The 22,046-nt window shown below is 43.2% G+C and overlaps 1 protein-coding gene across 2 annotated transcripts in view; it reads right to left on the minus strand.

Moving 5' to 3' along the window:
• Positions 1-22,046, minus strand: part of LOC114766907 (talin-2-like) — a 50,150-nt gene that overhangs the window by 5,472 nt on the left and 22,632 nt on the right. Inside the window, exons 28-44 of one of the 2 annotated variants that reach the window (XM_028958264.1) lie at positions 20,518-20,699; positions 18,852-18,984; positions 18,570-18,671; positions 18,290-18,460; positions 17,901-18,047; positions 17,056-17,157; positions 16,510-16,629; positions 15,605-15,751; positions 12,018-12,184; positions 11,454-11,637; positions 8,812-8,937; positions 7,866-7,982; positions 6,650-6,835; positions 4,676-4,783; positions 4,255-4,360; positions 3,584-3,589; positions 2,112-2,236 (exon numbers count right to left, since the gene is read on the minus strand). In XM_028958264.1, the coding sequence (XP_028814097.1) occupies positions 2,112-2,236; positions 3,584-3,589; positions 4,255-4,360; positions 4,676-4,783; positions 6,650-6,835; positions 7,866-7,982; positions 8,812-8,937; positions 11,454-11,637; positions 12,018-12,184; positions 15,605-15,751; positions 16,510-16,629; positions 17,056-17,157; positions 17,901-18,047; positions 18,290-18,460; positions 18,570-18,671; positions 18,852-18,984; positions 20,518-20,699 (2,229 nt within the window). The remainder of the gene's footprint in view (positions 1-2,111; positions 2,237-3,583; positions 3,590-4,254; positions 4,361-4,675; positions 4,784-6,649; positions 6,836-7,865; positions 7,983-8,811; positions 8,938-11,453; positions 11,638-12,017; positions 12,185-15,604; positions 15,752-16,509; positions 16,630-17,055; positions 17,158-17,900; positions 18,048-18,289; positions 18,461-18,569; positions 18,672-18,851; positions 18,985-20,517; positions 20,700-22,046) is intronic. The other variant, XM_028958265.1, reaches the window with a different exon arrangement.

The following is a 22,046-nucleotide window of genomic DNA, read 5'->3' on the forward strand; positions in this document are numbered from 1 at the left end:
TTACAAGACCAAAATTAATCCTTAAAAATAAGGACCAATTTACATTTACATTTACAGTATTTATCAGACGCCCTTATCCAGAGCGACTTACAATCAGTATTTACAGGGACAGTGCCCCCGTGGAGGGTTAAGTGTCTTGCTCAGGGACACAATGGTAGTAAGTGGGATTTGAACCTGGGTCTTCTGGTTCATAGGCGAGTGTGTTATCCACTAAGCTACTACCAAGACCAATCACAGTCAAGTACACAAAACATCCTTAGAGTGACACCTTGTGGCACTGTAGCAAAAGTACAATATTTACTGGGCCAAAAGAAAGTGTTTCAAGGCGTACAATAATGTGTGTACCGTAATAAGTACACATATATTTCTTCAAATATATGTTTTTTTTTTTTTTTTTCCCCCCCCACAGAGTCGGCGCACCAAACACACTAAATAAAAAAAAAAAAAATGCCACCGGGTCTGAGAGCACACACCATGCCAGGAGCGGACACACAGAGCACACGAGTCTGGAGACAGGGCGGGACACTGTAGGAATATGTTTGATATATAGTTGGACTGAATAACAACCTAATATATCAAACATATCAGACAGAGCCCTGCTGAGAAGGATTCCTGGTCTACCTCGCCTTGCACGAATGAGGGGACAGTCAGTGGGACATGCGGGGTGGGGGGTGTAGGGAAGAGGAGAGGGAAGAGAATGGGGTGATGAGGAGAGAAGGGAGGTCCTCGGAACGTGTTGTGTTTTTACACACCAACACCAGACAGTCAGCCTCACAGCAAAACAAGGGTTACAGACATTTAAGATATTGAAAGATACGTTTTTTTGGGGCTAAGTCTAACCTGACAGACTGCTTATCTGCACACATCTGTCATGCTCACATTTACAGCGTTTACCAGACGCTTTTATCCAGAGTGACTTACAATTGGTAGTGAAAGGGGACAGTCCCCCTGGAGACACTCAGGGTTAAGTGTCTTGCTCAAGGACCCAATGGTAATAAGTGGGGTTTGAACCTGGGATTTCTATGGGATGACAAACCTGCTCTTTCTCAAAGCTGCACAAGAAAGCGACAACTCCTGAATACATAAGTCCTAATGGGACACCTATTATCTAGTGGTGGGTTACATGCCAAAATGAACCCTCTACAGATACGCAGTCAGGAGAGAACACTCAGAACCTACACCCCTACACTACATCAGGCAGAATTTAATCTGTGTCACACAGGACAAATCCCTTCCCAATTTTGTACAACAAATCCTCTAGTTTTTTTTTTTTTACAGCAAATTATTATTTTTTGGAACATAATGGTGGAAAGGTGGTGGGGAAATGGTGATGTGCTTATCCTCATCTTTTCATTCGTATTTCTGGAACATTTCTCTCATTTCAGTTAAGCAACATAATTGAACATGTACTTCATTTAAGCAAATGAAAAGTAAAACTGGTGATCGGATACGTTGCTTTTTGTAAAGACCCCACCCCTTTTATTTTTTAGAATAAACAGTCTTTCATGCAGGCCATTTACAATAACTGCTGCAATTTTGCATCTCCAGATGTTCATACAGGAAAACTACACCACTTTAAACAAATGTTTGACATTGTTACGTGGTTGAGGAACACCAAGGGCTATTCTAACAGCAGGTATATGTGCAAAAACATTCAGTTGATGAATGGGCAATAAAGGCCAGGGTGGGGAAATGTTTTCCTTCTTACGTTCGTTTATTCCTTCTTATCGTTTTTTAAGTCTCTCAGCAGCATTGTGGTGGAGGTGCTTCATAATGCCGGTGTTCAGCAGTTCAAAAGCAGAATTGACCTTTCCCCTCAATACAAGTTTCAGAAAGATCAACTCCCAACTTGAACACGACCCAAGATAAGCAACCAGCCCCACGTAACACGCAAGCATCTCCAGGAAACAAACAGGAGGGTAAATCCCAGAAAAAGGAAAGTACGGAGCACATGAGATAAAGCCCGGCTCGTAAAGCCCAGTGGAGCCGGTCTAATGCACCACAGGTACAAAAGCAATGGCCGCATGAGAGCCCCGGGTCCGCCCGTACTAAAATGGGTGGGGCCGGGTGGTGTGTGGATAACACAGATGGGTTGGGTGGGGGGGGGTTACCTTCGGTTTAGCTCTGGGCTTTAGCTGCTCCAGCTTCTTGGCTGCGGCCTCGATGGAAGCAGCGGCTCCCAGCAGCTCTGTCTCAGCGATGACTGTGGGGTCTTCTGGGTCCACCCACTCACTTCCTGAAAAGGGTTTCCAAGAAAGGTCACGCTCAGCTACCAGCCAAACGCACACACATCCACCCCAAAACAGATGTACTCTATACTGCAGGGCTACATTTAATACCTCACAGTAATATTGTAGAAATGAATGTTGAGAAATTATAATACACAAAAGGCAAAAAGACATAATGAAAATGTCCTCAGTACTTATACTTATAAGCCACAGTACTGCAGTGTCAAGAATTAATTTTTAACTTAAACAAAAAAATCTCTTTGCTAAACACAAGGTTCTTGAAGCATTATGAAGCATTACAACAATCTTTGTGCTAAAAAGGTGTTGCTCTGCTCTCTTGACATTTTGCAGAGGGCAAAACCCTGCACACTCTTTAATCCACTCACATAAAACACAATAGAATATGTGTTGCAGATGCATATATAACAGTTGGCTGATTATTAATTCATTTCCACATGAAACATTTCAATTATAGAAAATATTTAATTGGGCAAAACATGAGTATTTTTTCAGCCCTGTACAGGATAGAGTTTCCAATACATTTTACAAGATGTCACTGTTGTCACTATTAAAGTACAATGGGACAGCATTGGGGAATAGCCAGCAGTTAAAACAAGTACTGTATTGCGTGCCGAATAAAACACAGTATATAAATACCAAAAATATAGGCATTCAGTCTGCAAAAAATAGTTCTTGGAAATAGTCTCAAAACCTGAAAATATATTGATATATTGAACATAGATTATACTGATTACAGGCCCAACCAATGGCAGCAGCAGAGTAATACAAGAGGGTCACGAAAATAATCTGACCTTCAGAAACTAACTATATGATTCCCTGCCTATACATCACACACACAGGGACAGCGAGAACAGTTTGACTGACACACCAGACATCAGACAAAACACCATCTGCTGGTGGAACCACCAAAGAAGTCACACATCAAAGCCCCTGTTACATTACTGCTGTGCTGCAACAGCTCCTATGATCCATCCTGTCATTCGTGCTCTGCACTGATAAATGCGCCTCCACGCTTCAATTATCATCCCTAGTTTTTCAAAAACTAGGCTATAGTCTTTATCGTCCAACATATTTTCTTTTTGCCGGGTTAGTGCCTCTCTTTACGGAGTTGCAAGTGGCCGTAAAACTCCGACATCAACAGCCTGGAGAAACAGATGGAAGCGTGTTTTTGCAGATTACGTCGGGTTCCCCAGGGGAGCGCAGCACGGCACCACCCTCACTGTCTGCACCCCACCCACCCCTTCCAGCTATTCAGCAAGCCCCCTGTGTGTGGGAAAGGTAATACGGGGAGGGGGGGGGGGCAACACTTCACAAACTGCACAACTTCTACTTACCGCCATCTGAGGCACGGGAGAGAGGAAAAAAAAAAAAAAAAGCAAAGACAGAGAGAGAATTAGACGGGAGACAGAGGGCCAATGTTTTTTACCAACCCGGAATGCTCATCAAGATGCATTCAGGGGTCCTCTGATATATGTTCATGGCATGTGGCATCATAGGTACTATAAACTATTTATTATTAACTTTATTTAGAGGTAATCTATATTCCTTATCATGACTTAATATTATGTTAAAAAATGGAGGCTGAGTAGGGGAAAAATAAGTGAAGTGAAAGTGAAGTGATTGTCATTGTGAACTGCAGCACAGCACACGGTGACACAACAAAATGTGTCCTCTGCTTTTAACAATCATCCTTGGTGAGCAGTGGGCATCCATGACAGGCGCCAGGGGTGCAGTGTGTGGGGACGGTACCGTGATCAAGGGGATCCCAAAGGCACCATGGCTGTTTGGGATATGAACCCGCAAACTTCCGATTACGGGTCTGCTTCCTGACCCACTAGGCAACCACGCCCCAAAAAGGATGGGGTAGTGCCTAAACAAACTTGAGGGGATGACTGCATGTCCTAAAAGGTGTGTGTCAAAGAGAGACAGACTGTGTGTGTGTGTGTGTGTGTATGTGTGTGTGTATGTGTGTGTGTGTGTGTGCGCGCACCGTGTGAGGCCTCACCTTTCATGGCCTCTGCCGTCTGGATGAGTTCAGTGACTGATCCGGCCACACGCTTTGAGAACACGGCCAGATGCTGCTTCTGATCAGCAGTGGGTTTCTGTAACACCTGCGCACACACACACACACACACACACACACACCATTGGTACATCAACCAATCTATTGACAGAATAATAAAACAAACTAAAAAAAACTAACTTAAATTAAAAAGTCAAATTCATTGATTCATTCAAAGTCAGCATTGAGTTTATGACAGACTTATTACCCTGCCAGTTATTATTAGATGCATAATTGTATTATGGCAAATAAAATACAAAACGAGAAGCAAGAACGTTATGGATAAAATCTTAAATATCTCACAGGAGGAATAAAGAATAGGCTGAGAACATATTTTCAGGTCGTCTTCTACACTCTGACCCACCAGCAGAATGTGCTCCAGCAGTTCGATGTATCCATTGGTACACTCCACCCCGTAGTGCAGAGCTCTGTTCCTCACATCCTCGCTGACCTCCTGGTGGTAGGCAGCTTGCTGCAGGCAGGACACACGAGTTATCACACTAGACTCATCACATCAGCTTTGGACGAGCGATGTCAGCTCTGCAGGGTTGTTGTCTCACGGGATGCATCAATTTATAGAAATAAAGTGGACAAAAAAATCTGATTGTCCTGTTTACACACAGGCCAGGCTTCTTCTGTATATAATCAGGTCATTATACCACATTTATACCCAGCCCTGCATTACGATTGGCAGAGAATTCTAAAATTCTGAATGATGTCTCTTTCAGTACCTTATTACCTGGTTAGCCTGGTCACAACGAAAGGTGACAAGCATATTATATCCACCTGAGTGCTGACTGAACAATGTTGCTTAGCAACAGCAGGATTGCAGAACCAACTTGTCTTTACAGTCACACCATCCATTCAACATGCACAGATACAGAATCAGAAAAGCATTTATGGGCCAAATATGTGAGCGAAGACATATAAGGAACTTGATTCCAGTGTGGTACAAGTGCAATACACATTAAATACCGGAGAGCTGATCTAAGAACTAAACCACAGAGACCCAGTCCTTCTTTAAAGCATTTTGGCTGGAATTCAGGAGTTCGAGGTTCGATGTAAATGTGTTGCCTTTATTAGTTTGTTATCAACAGATTTCAGCCTTTAAAATAATTTAGCCTCACCAATCATCTACACTGGCACTAGGTGGCACCGGTGACACCAAGCAGCTCAGTCACATTGGCCAGGAGGCTGCAGCCTGCTGTGCCACACACTGAGAGGAAGAGTGACAGCGAGAGTGTGTGAGTGTGTTTCAGCGCATGTGGACCTGGCAGAGAGCTCAGAATTAGCACTTGGCAGGTGGTTGGCGTGCCAGGGAAGGAGCTGTGGTTTTTTCTCTCTCTCTCTCTGTCTCTCTCGCACACAAACACACACACACACACACACACACACACACACACTTTTATATACACAAAGGGATAAATAATAAGAGGAACATTTAAACAACACAATGTAACTCCAAGCCAATCACTCTTCTGTGAAATCAAACTGTCCACTTCGGAATCAAAGCTGATTGACAATCAATTCCACCTGCTGTTCTGCAAATGGAATAGACAACAGGTGGAAATTATAGGAAATTAGCAAGACGTCCCCAATAAAGATGTGGTCCTGCAGCTGATCACCACAGACCACTTCTCATAATTTTTTGGTCACTTTTGAATGCTGGTGGTGCTTTCACTCTAGTGGTTGCATGAGACAGAGTCTACAACCCACAAGAGGCTCAGGTAGCGCTGCCTGCAACGTTCTGCTGCCTGCAACGTTCTGCTGCCTGCAACGTTCTGCTGCCTGCAACCTCCAGCATGAACGGTTTGTCAGTGGGTCAGTAATGGTGTGGGGTGGCATTTCTTTGTGGTGCTGCATAGCCCTCTATGTGCTCGCCTGGGGTATCCTGACTGCCATAAGGTAGTGGGATGAGATCCTCAGACCCCTTGTTAGACCATATGCTGGTGCGGTTGGCCCTGGGTTCCTCCTAATGAAAGACAATGCTAGACCTCATGTGGCTGGAGTTTGCGGATCCCTCAGGAGACCATCCGCCACCTCATCAGGAGCATGTTCAGGTGTTGTAGGGAGGTCATACAGGCACGTGGAGGCCACACCCACTACTGAGCCTCATTTTGACATTTAAAATTTTTTATTGTTTTTCCACTAATTTTGAGTAACTCCAAATCCAGGTCTCCATGAGTTGATAAATTCGATTCCAATCAATAATTTTTGTGCGATTTTGTTGTCAGCACATTCAACTATGTAAACAACAAAGGATGTCTTATGTTTGTGTTCCCTTTATTTTTTTGAGAAGTGTAGTTTCTGTGTCTGGGGTCATTTTTATGCAACACACCTTGCAGGTGGTCAGCATGTCAGAGATTACTTTGCGACTTAGGTTGGCTGTGGAGATCACATCCTCCTGCTGGGCGGAGTTTCCTGCAGCCACTGCTTTGGCTGTTGCCGTGGTGATGCCCTTAGTCATGCGGATGAACTCCTCTGGAGTGGTGGACTTTTCCGGAATGTCCTTGGACTGGAGCACCTGCAGTTGAGGGACGTTAGCAGTGACAAACTCAAACCCTCATTTCCTCTCATTTGGAGCTGCAGAAGGCAGCAGAGCAGAAGACACTTTCTGACACAAAATGAAACCCCAAAAGCAAACGTGCACGGGTCCTCCAGCTTTACAAGCATTTAAGCAGAACGAGTGAAAAGCCTCCCAAGTGCTTTATCCCCTTTTACAAGGGAGTAACAGAGTATAACTAATGACTCGAGTTGCTTGTACTGGATGGTATGGCAGCTGAAGTAAAACTGATAAAGAAACAGTCTCTCCCGCCCCCCTGGTCTTCTGCAGGCCCCATTAAACTGAGGGGCTAGCCTCACTCAGAGCGCCATGCTGTAAAACACGTTCAGACATCAGCGGAGTTACAGAGCAAGCCAGCTACACTGCCACTGTCACATCTGCCATGACCTTCAAGGTGGAATTTTAATATAGGAAAAATGTCTATTCAAATTCAATTTATAGGTGCTGCTACACTGAGCCGTGTGCTGAAGGAGATTCATTAAATTTCTGCTTGAATGTCACCTCAAACAAATTATACCATATGCATAAAATAGGAGTATCCCATCCCAAGTATTTAAAAAAAATGAAGATGAACCAACCAGCAGCATAGAAAGCAGCATAAATACCACAATATCATATTAAATACTCTTCATATTAATTAAAATAAATCAAATTGTTAGTAAAATACTCAGTGATGCTTAGTGAAGTATTGTGTTTATCCTGCACAATTTTGTGTAAATAACAGACTTTCATGACAAATAGTTGAGGTTTAATGATTTTGGGCTGAAAAAGCCATAGAGTCTGGCAACACTGCTCATCATACGCTATGCGAAACCCTATGTTTGCAAATTCTGCAATGGTAGGTTTTATAACTCCCATATGCACCCCTCATCTGCTGCTATAGGTTGCTAAAGAGATTCTCCACGTATTTATTCAAGTTTTATTCCTCTGCAGCACATGCAATATAAAGACAGAAATTCAGGAAAAAGTGTGGCGGTAGGACGAATCTTACCATCAGCTCCTGTTTGATGAACTCGATTGCAGCCTCCAGTGCCCTGGTCCCACGGGTGGCTTCGTCCTCCACCGCCTTAACGGTCTTCAGCAGCGATGTGACGTTAGTTACCATGACCTGATAAAGAGGGAGACGGAAGACCAGGCAAGAAATAAAGAAATGTCAGAAAAACTAGTGTGAGCTAGAGGAGCGTTTTCTGTTATTGGTCAAACAAAATCAACCACACCAGGGAACTGGGATCATTCAGGAATATTACTCGTGGGATGGGCTCTGTTACACAGACACACACACACTAGCTCACTCTCAAACACACCAGTACTCAAAAGGCTAGCAAGGCAGAGGGTCCATTCTGCACATTGCCATATGCTGCAGGAATGAACACAGTCTGTTATCGAGCTACATGAGACGCGCATATTGGATTTTGACTCATTAGCCTTCAAACAGTAATAGAAGCTTCCTAGCAAAAAAACGTATTATTTGCAAAAGTAGTTGCATTAATAATAATATGTTTAAGATACATTTGTCCAATATTATGAGAACACATTATAATTTTGCTTAAGATAAATACACCACATAAATGCAATAGCTATATTTTAACAAGGAAACAAATGAGGTCTGAGTTAGGAGGAGTAAATAAAACCTCAAGCTGCCAGTGGAAGAGAAGAAATACTTGTCTCTGTGGATGTGTGTGTGAAGAGTTTCAATCATGTTGTCCTTGTACGACTATCAAAGTCAGTTCTGGTGCCCCCCTGCTGAGAAACCTATGAAGCTCTTTGTCTCTCTTTCACACAACCACACCCACCCACCCAGTGGCCTGAGCCCCACAATGAGTGAAAGTTAGAATAGCCTGGTCTCAATAGCAGGCTAGCAGATCCAATTGGGCTCGTTCCACCCCTGCAGTATGTAGACGCGGACCGTGTCCCCCGCCGGCGTTAAGGACTCCTACCTTGGCAGCGCTCTTCAGCTGGTACATGGAGGGGTCGTCTGCAGGTTTCCCAGCAGCGCATTTAGTGGCCCCAATCAGTTCAGCCAAGGCCTTGGCTACATCCCTCACTGCATTTATTAACACCACCTGCGATGGAGGGACAGAGAGCGGCACTGAGAACACAAATCAATAAGACACACGAAACAGGACGCCCGAGGATGTGTTCTGCTCCTGAGGAGATCACACGGAGAGACTCAGACCCGAGACCAGAGAAATCAGAGCTGCCACGTGGGGAAACGTGCATGGTGCAAATGTTGCTTTATCTCCCACACCCACTGCCATGGTTCTTATGAGAAAATGGAAACTAATGGCACAAAGAGAAAAAAGGGCCCACACTGGCAGCCCAGATTACACAGCCTGGAATAAAAAAAAAGAAGAAAGGTGCACAAGTAAGCAACATGCATCAATCCACAGGGTGGGACAGAAAAAAGGGAACTCAAGAGAGAGTAGAGTGTGATATGATGAATCAAACCCTACTGGGTAAACAAGATGGGAATAAAATACCACACAAGCAGGATTATCTGAAATAATACAAACTATCAGAATAATGTTTTTCCTAATTTTCCTACTTAAATTTTGATGCAGATTTTATTTAGAAAATAAAAATATTTAACAGAATTGTTTAGGACATCAGCTCAGATTGTGGACTTCTGGAAGGAAGTAAATTCTCCTGTTAGAAGACATTTTGGGTGTGCAGGAGTATAATAGAGTAGTCTTATGCATATACTGTGCAAAATGTTTTTTGAAAAGAAAAAAATTAACAGACATATAATCACGACCTGTACAAGTAGATATGCTAAAAAAAATTAAGGGAACAAGATCTGAACGATCTGAATTAATGAAATATTCTTATTAAATACTTTGTTCTTTACATAGTTGAATGTGCAGACAACAAAAATCACACAAAAATTATCTATGGAAATGTTGCCTCCACACGACTCCCTACAACGCCTGGGCATGCTCCTAATGAGCTGGAGGATGGTCTCCAATCTGTGGTGCTTTGTTGTGTTGGTGGATGATCTGGGACATGAAGTCCCAGATGTGCTCAATTGGATTCAGGTCTGGGGAACAAACAGGCCAGTCCATAGCAGCAATGCCATCGTCTTGGTAAGATAGGAAATTCCAGGTCCATGGCATTTTGTGCCTTTGTCTTTGGTGAAGAACTCCCGACCTCCCCCAAGCAAGAGGTGTCAAAAGCCAGCAAATGGCTTGAGGTGCCATGACAGGAATGTCTTATATCACTACTGTCTTCTTGTATTCCTGTATCTCTGTTTGGACCAGGCAGAGACGTCAAAGGACAGTCTGATTGGTCTCTGGCAACCTTTTTGGGAGTCATATACAGAGCATAAAAGAGTTTTCTTTTGTGTGTTGCAGTCGCTTCTCTTCCTCCTCCATCGGGGGCTTCTGGGCTTTTATCTCTCCCCCTGTTTCTCCAGGGCCAGGCTGCCTTTCTGAAGCCTGGTTCCCAGCTTTTCTCGCTCTTGCTCTATCCCTTTCTCTTTTCTTTTGGGTTTTTCTGGTACCAGTTTTACGTACAACATTTACTGTAACTGCAACAATAATCTACCTACAACTCACACTCCAGCTACATGAGGTCTAGCTTTGTCTAGGAACCCAGAGTCAACCGCACCAGCATAGGGTCTCACAAGGGGTCTGAGGATCTCATCTCAGTACTTAATGCAGTCACATGGAGGGGTGTGCGGCCACCCTACCCACTGCCAAATCGTTCATGCTGGATGTTGCAGGCAGCAGAACGTACTCCAGACTCCAGTCACATCTGTCACATGTCTTCAGTGTGAACCTGCTTTCACCTGTGAAGAGCACAGGGCGCCAATCTTGGTGTTTTCTGGCAAATGCCAAACATGCTGCATGTTGTTGGGCTGTAAGTACAACCCCCACCTGCGGACGTCAGGCCCTCATACCACCCTCATAGTGTCTGTTTCTGACTGTTTGAGCAGACATGCACATTTGTGGCCTGCTGGAGGACATTTTGCAGGGTTCTGGCAGTGCTCCTCCTGCTTCTCCTTGCACAAAGGTGGTGGTCTTGCTGCTGGGTTGTCGCTTTTCTATAGCCTCCTCCACATTCCTGATTAACTGGCCTGTCGCCAGGTAACGCCTCCATGCTGTGGACACTACGCTGACAGACACAGCAAATCTTCTTGCATTGATGTGCCATCCTGGATGAGCTGCACTACCTGAGCCACTTGTGTGGGTTGTAGACTCCATCTCATGCTACCACTAGAGCGAAAGCACTGCCAGCATTTTAAAATGGCCAAAACATCAGCCAGAAAGCATTGGAACAGAGAAGTGGTCTGTGGTCCCCACCTGCAGAACCACGCCTTTAACGGGGATGTCGTGCTAATTGCCTATAATTTCCAACATGTGGAATTGATTGTCAATCCGCGTTTCTTCCTAAGTGGACAGTTTGATTTCACAGAAGTGTGACTTGGAGTTACATTGTGGTGTTTAAATGTTCCCTTTATTACTTTGAGCATGCATTGGCAGACAAGTTATGGACTTCACATTTCCTCAAAGGAGTAAATGAAAAACAGAAAAAACAGAAGTGCAGAAATTCAAAACCTGCTACAGATGGATTGATGTACCTGTGTCTCTGGGTCCTCAGAGCCCATACTGGCAGCTCCCAGTTTGACCACTTCTGTCAGCTGGGTGATGGTCTTGGCGGAGGACTGAGCAGCCTGAGCCAGTTTATCCTGACTGGAAGCAGCCCCAGCAACCAGCAGCTTGGTGTCCTCCACCAGAGCCTTAGCTGTCTTCAGTATACTCTCCCTGGTCAAACAAACAAGAGAAATGCACTGAAAAGCACATAAAGAAACAAGATTCTATTAAATTATTCTCAACAAGTCTGGCACCTTCTAGCCATTACAAATATATCCAATACAATACACTATATTAATCACATGATTAAGATTATATAAAAACTGTACTGATCTTATTATTTTATTATTAATTTTACGAAAAATGGAATGGCTGTCACAGAATACAAAAGGCAACTTTTTTTTTTTTTTTTTGTTAGTTATTGGAGTATACATTTTCCTAATTTGTTGCACAACTCCAAAGATCAGCAGAAACAACAAGGAAAAAAAAAAAAAAAAAAAAAAAAAAAAAAAAAAAAAAAAACTCTTACAAGTGGTAAAACGCTTACTCACCTGTGGTCTGCGAACGACTCGTCGTTCTCGGAGTTAAGAGTCCCGGCGGAGGCAAACATGATGGTGGTGTCTAAGTCTGCGATGATGCCGGAGACGGAGCTGGCTGCTGTGATGCAGGCCTGGGTGCCTTTATTCCCAGCCTGAAGTGCAGACAGCACCATAGAGACCTGCAGCAGGACCAAAAAAATGGCTCAGAACACACACACACACACACACACTAAGCTCTCTGACATTTCACAGTCACTCAAAGGGATAGATTCAGCTTTACAAAATCATTTATGTAAGTCAGCCATTTATGTAAGTCTAGCTACAGCCGTGGACCATTATTAGTGTAAGATATAGGGATTAAGTGTGATAATGATGTCGTTATATTAACGAAGTAACTGATATGTGGAAATAAGCCAACATTCAGGTAAAGACGCAAACACTTGAAATGACAAACAGCTGGCAGCGCCAACACCACCAGTCGTCACACACGTCCTCCATCAAACCGAGGCGCAGCGACGCCCACGGTTGCAGTGATTCATATCTCTGTTCTGATCATTTCTAATCTGTGATTAAAGTCAAAGCCCCATGATCACATTGGGGGCTGGAGGTGGGGGCGGGAGGTCATGCACTTAAGAGCTGATGAGTGGGGGGCAGAAAAGCCTGGGAGACAGATGTCTGAGAGATGAACAGACAACAAAACAAGAAAAGGGTGGGGGGGGTAAAGGTAAGAGTGCATTAGTGCAGAGCCTTGCATCACATTTAGAAAATGAGACTCCAGAGAGAGAGAGAGAGAGAGAAAATGAAAAATGACCAATTAAAATTACCAAAAATATAAAAAGAAGAAAATGCAAATTCAGGTCTACATAAAATCTACACTGATCTCTTTTAGAGAAATTTCTCATTAGAATAGAATGCCTTTTATTGTCACTATGGGCATATATAATGAGTGAAAAAAAGTGCTGACATGAAATGTAGAAAAAAGTACAAAATAAAAAACCTATACAAGAATCCAAAATACAAAAAGGATCCAGGAATTACGAAGTGACAAATGATGGCGCTATATATTAGCATGATCTATAAGTGCACAGGACACAGAAAATCTGAAACAGGAAATTAATACATTTCATCTCAATTTCACTGCTCTAAGCCCAACCAGTAGCAATAAATATTGCTACTTTGGTGACAGCAGAGGCAGCAAAGTTGATAAAAGGATTCTCACTAATCGATACTAATTGTTAGTACTATTTAGGGTCGATATGAATTAGCACTGGTATCGATATTTAAAATCAGAGTTCATGGAAATCCTTGGCAGACTACAACAATTTTCAACCGGCATTGCAGCATGCAGCCCCTCTTCCAGACCCAATGGTACGTTAGAGACGTGTTAAAACATGGCGGCGGGTGAAAACAGCTCCAGCGTTAATTTTGCAGTACAAAGCATGCTAAAAAAAATTAAAAACCAAGAGCACCGTCTAGACAAAGACAAATTTAGCAAAGCCTGAAAGAGTATCACTACGAATTAGAGGCCATGTTCTACTGCAATGTCTTAAATATACAGTAGAAAGTTACTTGAGCATGCTCAGAAGAAAACTGAGTATTTGCACAAGCTAATAGAGCCATATGATATTTTATTTACAGTAAACGCATAAGGTCTCTGTTGTCTTTGACACTTCATGCGTCATCGTGAAGTGCCTTTGCAGGGAAACGCCACTACTTTACGATAAGCGGGAAGGAGGCTACTGTCGCAAATAAGCATCGCCCCACAAAAGCCCAAAATCACAAAACACACTTCCTCGCACCACCGCGACTTGTTCAAACTACAATGATGGGTTTGTTTTATAAAAACTCCAGCACCACATATAATTGCTTAACAATAAGTTCGCCATCAACAACTGGTTTCTGCATTTTTCGCAGAGAAAGTGTGTTAATTCAGATACTGAAGACAACTTTTTCTGAGCACTGTTCTGACAGAAAGGAATTTGCGATATGTATGTAGTTGGGGATATTACTGGATATTACATTTATTTAATTAAATGTTGTTAATAAAATCTTTCTCTGTTAATATCTCCATATTTCAACGGGACACCTGCATCTTATGGACAAGTGTAACTTATGCATGTACTGGCCATACCCTACTGGCCAAAAATTCAGATGAATTCTAAAAAAAAAAAACAAAAAACAAAAAAAAAAAAATGTCATCTCACATCTATGGTCTAGACAAAAAAAAAAAAAAAAAAAAAAAACCTCAATGCCAGTAGATGGCGCCAAATAGGATATTTGGTATTAATTGGATATGTTGGATATTTGTTCTAATTAAAGCTAATGAAAAATTTGGGGAGGGGTTGTCTTATATTTGTGCCAGTCAGCCTATCATGGTATAATACAGGTTATCAGTGGGTGAATATGTAGAGGTGGTGGAAAAAATAAAAAAAATTGAGTTGCAGGGCAACTTATTTACACCCTGACTGAAAGAAATACAAAGAATAATTTGTCCAATGCCCCAGATATGGATTTTATTATGCATAGATGAGGGATTCAGGCAAGGCACACAGAAAGCAATTCTCCCAATGCATATGAAATATTAAAATGACTGCAGAAGTGAGAATTATATCAGGCAGGTAAAAGATTTGGCTCATTTGTAGGCAGTAAGTTGTGCAGCTAGCATGGACAGAGTGGTCCCACTTCGCCATATTAATGCATTCATGGAGAAAGAAATCACTACTGATATAATCTTCAACATTCACTTACAAGATATTACAAATAATAAATCGCGGCCTCATGAGATTGCATATCTGAGGTACAACGCGCTGAATATGAGAAGAGAATGCTGTGTGAAGAGTAATACAGCCCACATATAAGTTGTCATAAATCTGCATGATGCATCTCACTTTAAGAGCTCTAATCAGCACCGGCTCTAGGCTCTAAAGCCATATAATTTCATCTAGTAACTAGCAACCAAAATATTACCATAGTCATTCGGAAATACAGAGCACTGAAACATGCACTGATCATAACATAAAGAGTCTTATTAACAAAGCGCAATAACAGACGAAGTGCATGAGGCTTGATCGCTAGGGCAACTGCATTTACATAAAACTAAATACCCTTTAGGTTGGTGTGTAATTAATTATGTTGCACAGAAGATGAACTCAAATGTGGGTTTTAAAAAATGCAAGAAGCCCATGGTGATGACTGACCGCACTAAATGCACCCTACTTCTTCATTCTGGACTATTTATATCTGATCCAGTTAAATTGTCAGCCCAGTCAGTCATACGAAAGTACCAGTCAGTCAATGAAAATATTTCATTGGTGTGACTAAACATTTGGATTCCTCAAAACCTATTCTGAACAAGCAACATAAGTACAAAAATGAACAATCTGGCAACACAGAGGGCAAGACCCTGTCTCCTCCCTGCTCATGTTTCTGTATGCATAATAAAACTTCTTTGTGGCAATGTCAAATCCACTATCAAACACATTCCACTGTGCACTGGAAATGTCATGCATGGCTACTGACAGTAAAATACAAAAGTAACACGCACACATTCCAGTTGCTTGATGGAGTTCAGTATATCTTAAACACCAACAGTGGCCTACCTTCTCTGTGACAGCACGGGCGCACTCGATCAGCTCCCTCTTGGTGAAGCTGTCGGTGGGGCTCATCTGCAGAGCTCCTGCCTTCTGCACCAGGAAAATACACCCGTGGCCCAACTCCTGTACCCGACTCTTGATCTGGAAACCAACCTGTTGGAGGAGACGAGCTCCATGAGCTCCATGCATCAAACTCAAATCCACTACATTTCACACTCCACTGTAAAGCCGGAGAAAGCCTTCTCCCCGGAGTCCAGAGCCAAGCTTCATATGAAGCAGCAGGATGAATACCAGAAGAATAAAAAAGCTTGGGAACCTTTATGAGGGGGCTGGGTGGCTCTACACCTTTAATTTTCCAGAACCAAGATGTATGGGTGGGTGGTACTTCACAACGAACATCACCATAGGCTTTTAAGACTATGTGCAAGTGTGTGTGTACATGAGGGGGTGTTGCAGCATCACCATGGTAACCAGGGTCTTTACAACAGCCGCTTTTGTAAAAGGTATTGATGAGCGCTAGCGGCTAATAGACTGTTTTCACACTTTGGTGCCTTATCCTTAAAGACAGGCTTTAAAACATAGACTACCCCCACACACACACTGATGTTTCAGAGGTGAGAAAATGTGTCAGCTCAAATTCACACTCTTTTGACAGAACTCCAGAATTAGCCTCACATTTATACCCAATCGGTCTGACTGCCCTGAAGGTGAAAAATTAAAAGGGGGAACAAAATATCCCCTATTGCTCACTCTAATTGGGCTGAAAGATGTACCATGCACACACACTTCATCAGATAACCTGATTACGCCACATCAGCATGGCCTATTACACTTTATTTAATTACTTAATGACTAAGCTCTTAAATTCAGAAGGAATGTGTGGGGACATGATAAGGCAGGTCGGTCCCCACCTCCTCCGGCTCGGCCGTGCTCGCCGCCAGTCGGCCCTGGTGGGCTAGCTGGCTGTAGTCCACGGTCACCTGAGATGCCAGCCCACCCAGCTCCTCTGGACACGTCACCGACTTTGTCATCTGGGAGAGAAAACAGATCCTCACTCCAGCAGTGTACTGGGTGAATCTCGCACCACCGCTCAGCTTCTCTGTGTCTGGCAGGCACTGACTCACTCTCTCCCACATACAGTGACTTACATTCAGACTCGGAAACTCTTTACTTGCATCAGTTACAATAAATGGAAACGTTGCCAAGAGCAATGATATATTCAGAATAAAAGTTAAAGTAAATCAATAAAAACAGGACATTATTGTGTTTTGAGCACACTATATTAGTGAACATTCACAATTAGATATACTATTTTATATATACACACACACACACCATAATATAATAACAGAAATTCTAATTAAATATACTTTACATCTATACATATGTGTGTGTTTGTGTGTGTTAAATTAAAAGAAAAAAGACTGACACCCAGCCCTGTTGAGGGGATTACTCACCATCTCTTGTGCAGTGATGGCAATGGCTTTGGAGAACTTCACCATGGTTGTCTGGTAATCTACAAAAGACCCGTCGGGTTCTGGGGGAGTTCCCTCATCCAACTGTGCCCATAAACAAAATATTAAATATCAGCTTTTAAGTGTAATTCACCTTAAATGCCACACAGATATGCATGCTGTGTTCACAATTCCCCAAAAGAACCCGCTTCATTTAACACAACACAGAAATATTATGACTGTTTGCCATTTTACTGGATTACAGCGTCTGACAAAACATGATTACAGGCAGAACCTCTCGGCGATGAAGAGGAGGTATCGTTTCCTTGGCAATCGTAAACTGGCAGATGAGACTGTGACAGCCAAGTGTGGCTTCATAATTATTAATATAATGGCTGTCGCGCCAGCACTCCATAAACAACAACATCTGGAACTAAAACCTGCTTAGCCATTTTTATCTTGCCGTGCTGACAGCAGCATGGAGGAACTGTAACTGGAGGAAGAGCAAGTAATACTCATGGTGGCGTGCGCTCCATAAAAATAAAAGGTCAGCAGGAGTCGCCTGCCATGTCATGTTTCCAGGCAGAATTAGAACTTCTCATGTGAATACAGGACACTCTTTTTTCCTTGTTTTCTGTAATTATACAAAAAATAAATTGAGTGCATGCCTGAAATGCTGCTCAGAAATGTATCTTGTTAAGCTTTATGCCTCGACTTCCCTTCATTAACTATTCATTAGAACGGATATTTTAAACATGGGTGTCGACATTTTTGCATTCCACTGTAAATTCCAGAAAATATTAAACACAGTATTTGTCTGTTCTGCATGTTATTTGACTGCCACTCACCCGGCCTATGGCCTCAGCGATAGACTCCACCATCCCTCCCACCATGCCTCCCTCGCTGGCTGCCTCATTCAGCGTCACCATGATGTCATCCACTGCCTCCTTCATCAGCTGTGCCGCCTCAGCAATGGCGTCGTGGGTGTGGGCCGCCTGAAGGCAAGCACAGAAAAGCAGAAATTGTACAAAAAACACCACAAAAAAAAAAAAAAAACTGCACAAGAACCACGCTGGTAATGACAAACAGAAACATTTCCATGACCCTAAAAATCTTTTTTATTGCACTGCTGTGGCTCCCTACCAGCACAAACCAGCCCTTAATCGAGCCCTTAATTACATGTGCTGGTTGTGCTGATGTGGAAGACATTTTGGATGAAGAGTAATGGGGTTGGCACCTTGGGGTTGCCTCCTCCCTCCTTGGCAGCATACAGCATCTGTAGGGCAGACTCGGAGAGGGTCTTAGTCTGGTCCAGGATGTTCATCTGCTGCTGGTGGTCAGTGAGTTTGGACGCCAGCCCTACTGAAGCCACAATGAGGGGCTCAAAGTAGCTGGCCAGCTGGGTTACCTGGGAAGGACGCAGTGACAAGTCACAGATGAACAGGAAATATTGTTTGATGTTGACACAATAACCCTGTCACCTATAACCCAGTTCATTGGGACTGTAAGTGATCTACCTTGTGCCCCAGTTGGGCAGCCTCCCCCCTGGCGGCGGTGGAAATGGGATCGATCAGGTGGCCGATTTCCTGCACGGCAGAAGTCAGCTGCTCTTGCAGAGCCTAGTCGGGCACATTAGCATAAACACCTCTAGTCTCGTAGCACGTTGGTCGCAGCAAGCACGGCTCTCGACTTCCAAACATGATCCAGATTAGATTTGCAGTGAAGCTGGGTTTGATCCAACACTGTAGGTAGTAGCGAGATGAGCATGGGGAAGGGGGAGGAAAGGGCTTTCCCATTACCTCCAGAGAGATGTCGTCTCGGCTGGGTAGGCTCTGTCCCACGGCTGCCAGCGAGGCCTGCTCGATGTCTCTGATGCACTTGTTGATGGCGTCGATGGCGTGGTCACACTCGCGCTGCCCTGGGGCTTTGTCCCTGACAAGGAGAGGAGCGAGGAGGAGGGTGGGTGCAGTGTGAGGGCGCTGTCAGCAGCGAAGGCTGACTGCTAATGCAATTACCCCCTCTAGTCCGCCATGACGCACGACTGCAGCACAGGAGGATCAGGCTTTTTAAGCGGGAAAAATGACTTAAAGCAATAAAAACAGCAGGACCACGCGCGTGGCTGATTGGATGTAGTTGGAGGACAATGGTTCTGGACGGGCTCCAGATGGGCTGGACTCCCAGCCAGTGTTGAGTGTGCATTAGCTGGAAGCCATAGGATGATTAAGCAGTGGTAATGACCGAGTCGGGACGCAACAACAATTCACGAGAGGCTGGTCTCCTTCTGGTCAGCTTCCGCACCCTTCTCTCTCAAAAGCACTTGGGGGAACACAGTGAGAAGGAAAACGATCCAAAGCAAATCCCCAGGTACACTTCACACGCAGCCTGAGGAGCAGCCAGAACACTCTATGGACAAGCAGAGAAACTGAGGAAGGGGAAAGGAGAAGACTCATCTCTGTTCCAGCTCAGCAGACATTCGGACCTGGACGTCCAGTGTGTATCTTTACATTTTATAATACGACTGGGTGACGGTCGGGTGACAAAACTGCCTTTCTATTTCTACGGCAATCAGTCATTCCATGTCCACAATTTGCTGGATTTTAATGTTTCGACTATTAAACCCCTGCAATATTATTTAAAGGTCCCCTATTAAAACATTTTTATTTTGGTTTTATATTGGTCTTAGTGTCCCCTAATAATGTTTCTGAAGTCTCTTTCCAATATTCACCTTTGGTGCAGAATTACAGCAACTTTGGTCCAGTCCCACAATGAGATTTCCCCTGGACATGCAGTTTCGGTGTAATTTAGTTTAAATGCTAATGAGGGGAAGGGTGGGAAATTCTCTAGTCAGACAAAGCATGAGAAACGGGAGGTAACCTTTCCCCTTATGCCGCTCTCTGAAAGGCAAAGCAGAATGACCAAAGGACCCTTGACACCTATCACCATTTCTAGCCACTGCAGGACCACAGACAGGCTAGGGAAACTCGTATTTAATGTTAAATAATCTCACAAAAAATAATGGATCTTTAATAAAGGACTAAATAAGCATTTTTGTTATATAATAATATTTTTCTGTTTTGAGCATTTTAGCGAATAAAGTTTTTGCAGATGACTAAAATTTAGTCATTCAGAAAAGCATTATATTAAAAACAGATACATGAAATCAACTGAGAAATAAGTGACGAATGCCGCTGTCTCTCAGATTTATGTGTGTGCCAAAAAAAAATTAAACAAATAATTGTTGTGTGTAATTTCTGCATAATCATATACATACATCACATGGAGAGTTAGAAGGGGAAAATATTTATATGTATATATTTTTTCTAAATTCAAACTTCCAATGCTGCAGCTACTACTGAATTTTGATGGTCATCTGAAAGTAGTCATTTTAAACCGCTCAAAAGTAACTAGGCTGCGCGAGGTGAAGAGGCAGCCGTGTGAGAGGCGGGACCACAGAACTGCACTTACCTGATTGCGGTGATCAGGCTCTTGATTGAGTCGGACACCGTGCGCGAGTGGCCGGCCAGGACTGACCACGTGGGCGGGTCTTTGGGGTTGATTATGAGCGAACGGGCTGTTTCCAGCAAGTGTGTGGAGCTGTCAAGCATGGCACGAGCAGAGCGCAGGATTGGCTCCTGTGCAGCAGAACCCTGCGATTCGGTCAAAATGATTTGCTATTAGAGCCTTTTCACTATTGACTTGAACTATGACACTTTTCACTATTCATTTAAGAGGTACAGAAACAGCTTAATATTGACGCGGCATGTGACAACACATGCTGTGGATGACCTCACCAACAATTATGGAAATAATAATTTGTCTAAATCCAAAGTTAATTTAATATGGGAACACCCGATAGTGATCAGTGACAATTCACAAACACCTCTTAAAAGATTTAAATCCCCTCCTGACAAAAAGACACAGTGCAGTGCGAGTCTCCGATTCCAATCATGTCTGTTCTCCGTTGTTGTCCCTGGCTGGTGGAACAACCTGCCCTCCTCCACACGACTAGCCGAGACTATCACCACTTTTAAGAAGAAGGTGAAAACCTTCTTATTCCAAAAATATTACAGACAAATTTAACACATACACATGCATACACATTTAACAAACAAATACAAAATGTATAAATACATTATAATTTTTCTTAGTCTAGCACCCAACACTCTCCGAGCATGTTCTTCAATGACAAGTCTAAGCCTTATCAGGGCTCTTAGTTTTTATACTTGATATTCTATAGAAATCGAACGAGAATTGCTGGTGTCTTCCCATTGTAAGTCGCTTTGGATAAAAGCGTCTGCCAAATAAAGTAAAGTAAAGTAAAGAGTCTTGTGTTCTCCGCGTTTAACCCATCACCCCATTGTGAGCAGTGGGCAGCAAGGAACAGCACCAGGGGAGCAGGGTGTTGCTCGGTATGTGGATTTAAACCTGCGACCTTCCAGTCACAGTTCTGATTACTTAGTTGCTAGGCCACCACCGCTCCTATGTTTCCCTGCATTTTCCTAACATCCCTTGTAGTCTTATACAGGGGCAAGGAAATACCCCTGATGAAAAAAACGGCCTAAAAACAGGCCTTAACTAAATAGAAAATAATTTGAAGATCATAAAAGTGATTTCTGGTGCATTGGCTGCATCTGTAAGGCTAGTAGTGGGTTAGGGAGGTGTGCATCCCCGTAAATGTTTTTAAACAACTTTTGGTCTCAGTTTACATATCATTAAAGCTCTAATATATAAAGTTGAAAAAAAAAAAACATTTAAGCCCGAAAGGCTGAGGAAATGCCCCACGTAGAAACAAATCTCAAATCCCAAATCCCAGACAATAAAATGAAGAGCAGCTGTAAGAAAGGCTCCAGATGATGTGACCCCTGCGCCCTGGTACCACAGTAAAAAAACGGTGTTCAATGCACAGCAATTAGCCTGATGAACGGTGCCATGATGCAGCTTCTGGGTCCATTTTATTGTACACAGTAAACAAGAGGATGTTGGCTAAACAAACA

The sequence above is a fragment of the Denticeps clupeoides genome, chromosome 17, assembly GCF_900700375.1.
Source record: "Denticeps clupeoides chromosome 17, fDenClu1.1, whole genome shotgun sequence".
NCBI classification, from domain to species: Eukaryota; Metazoa; Chordata; class Actinopteri; order Clupeiformes; family Denticipitidae; genus Denticeps; species Denticeps clupeoides.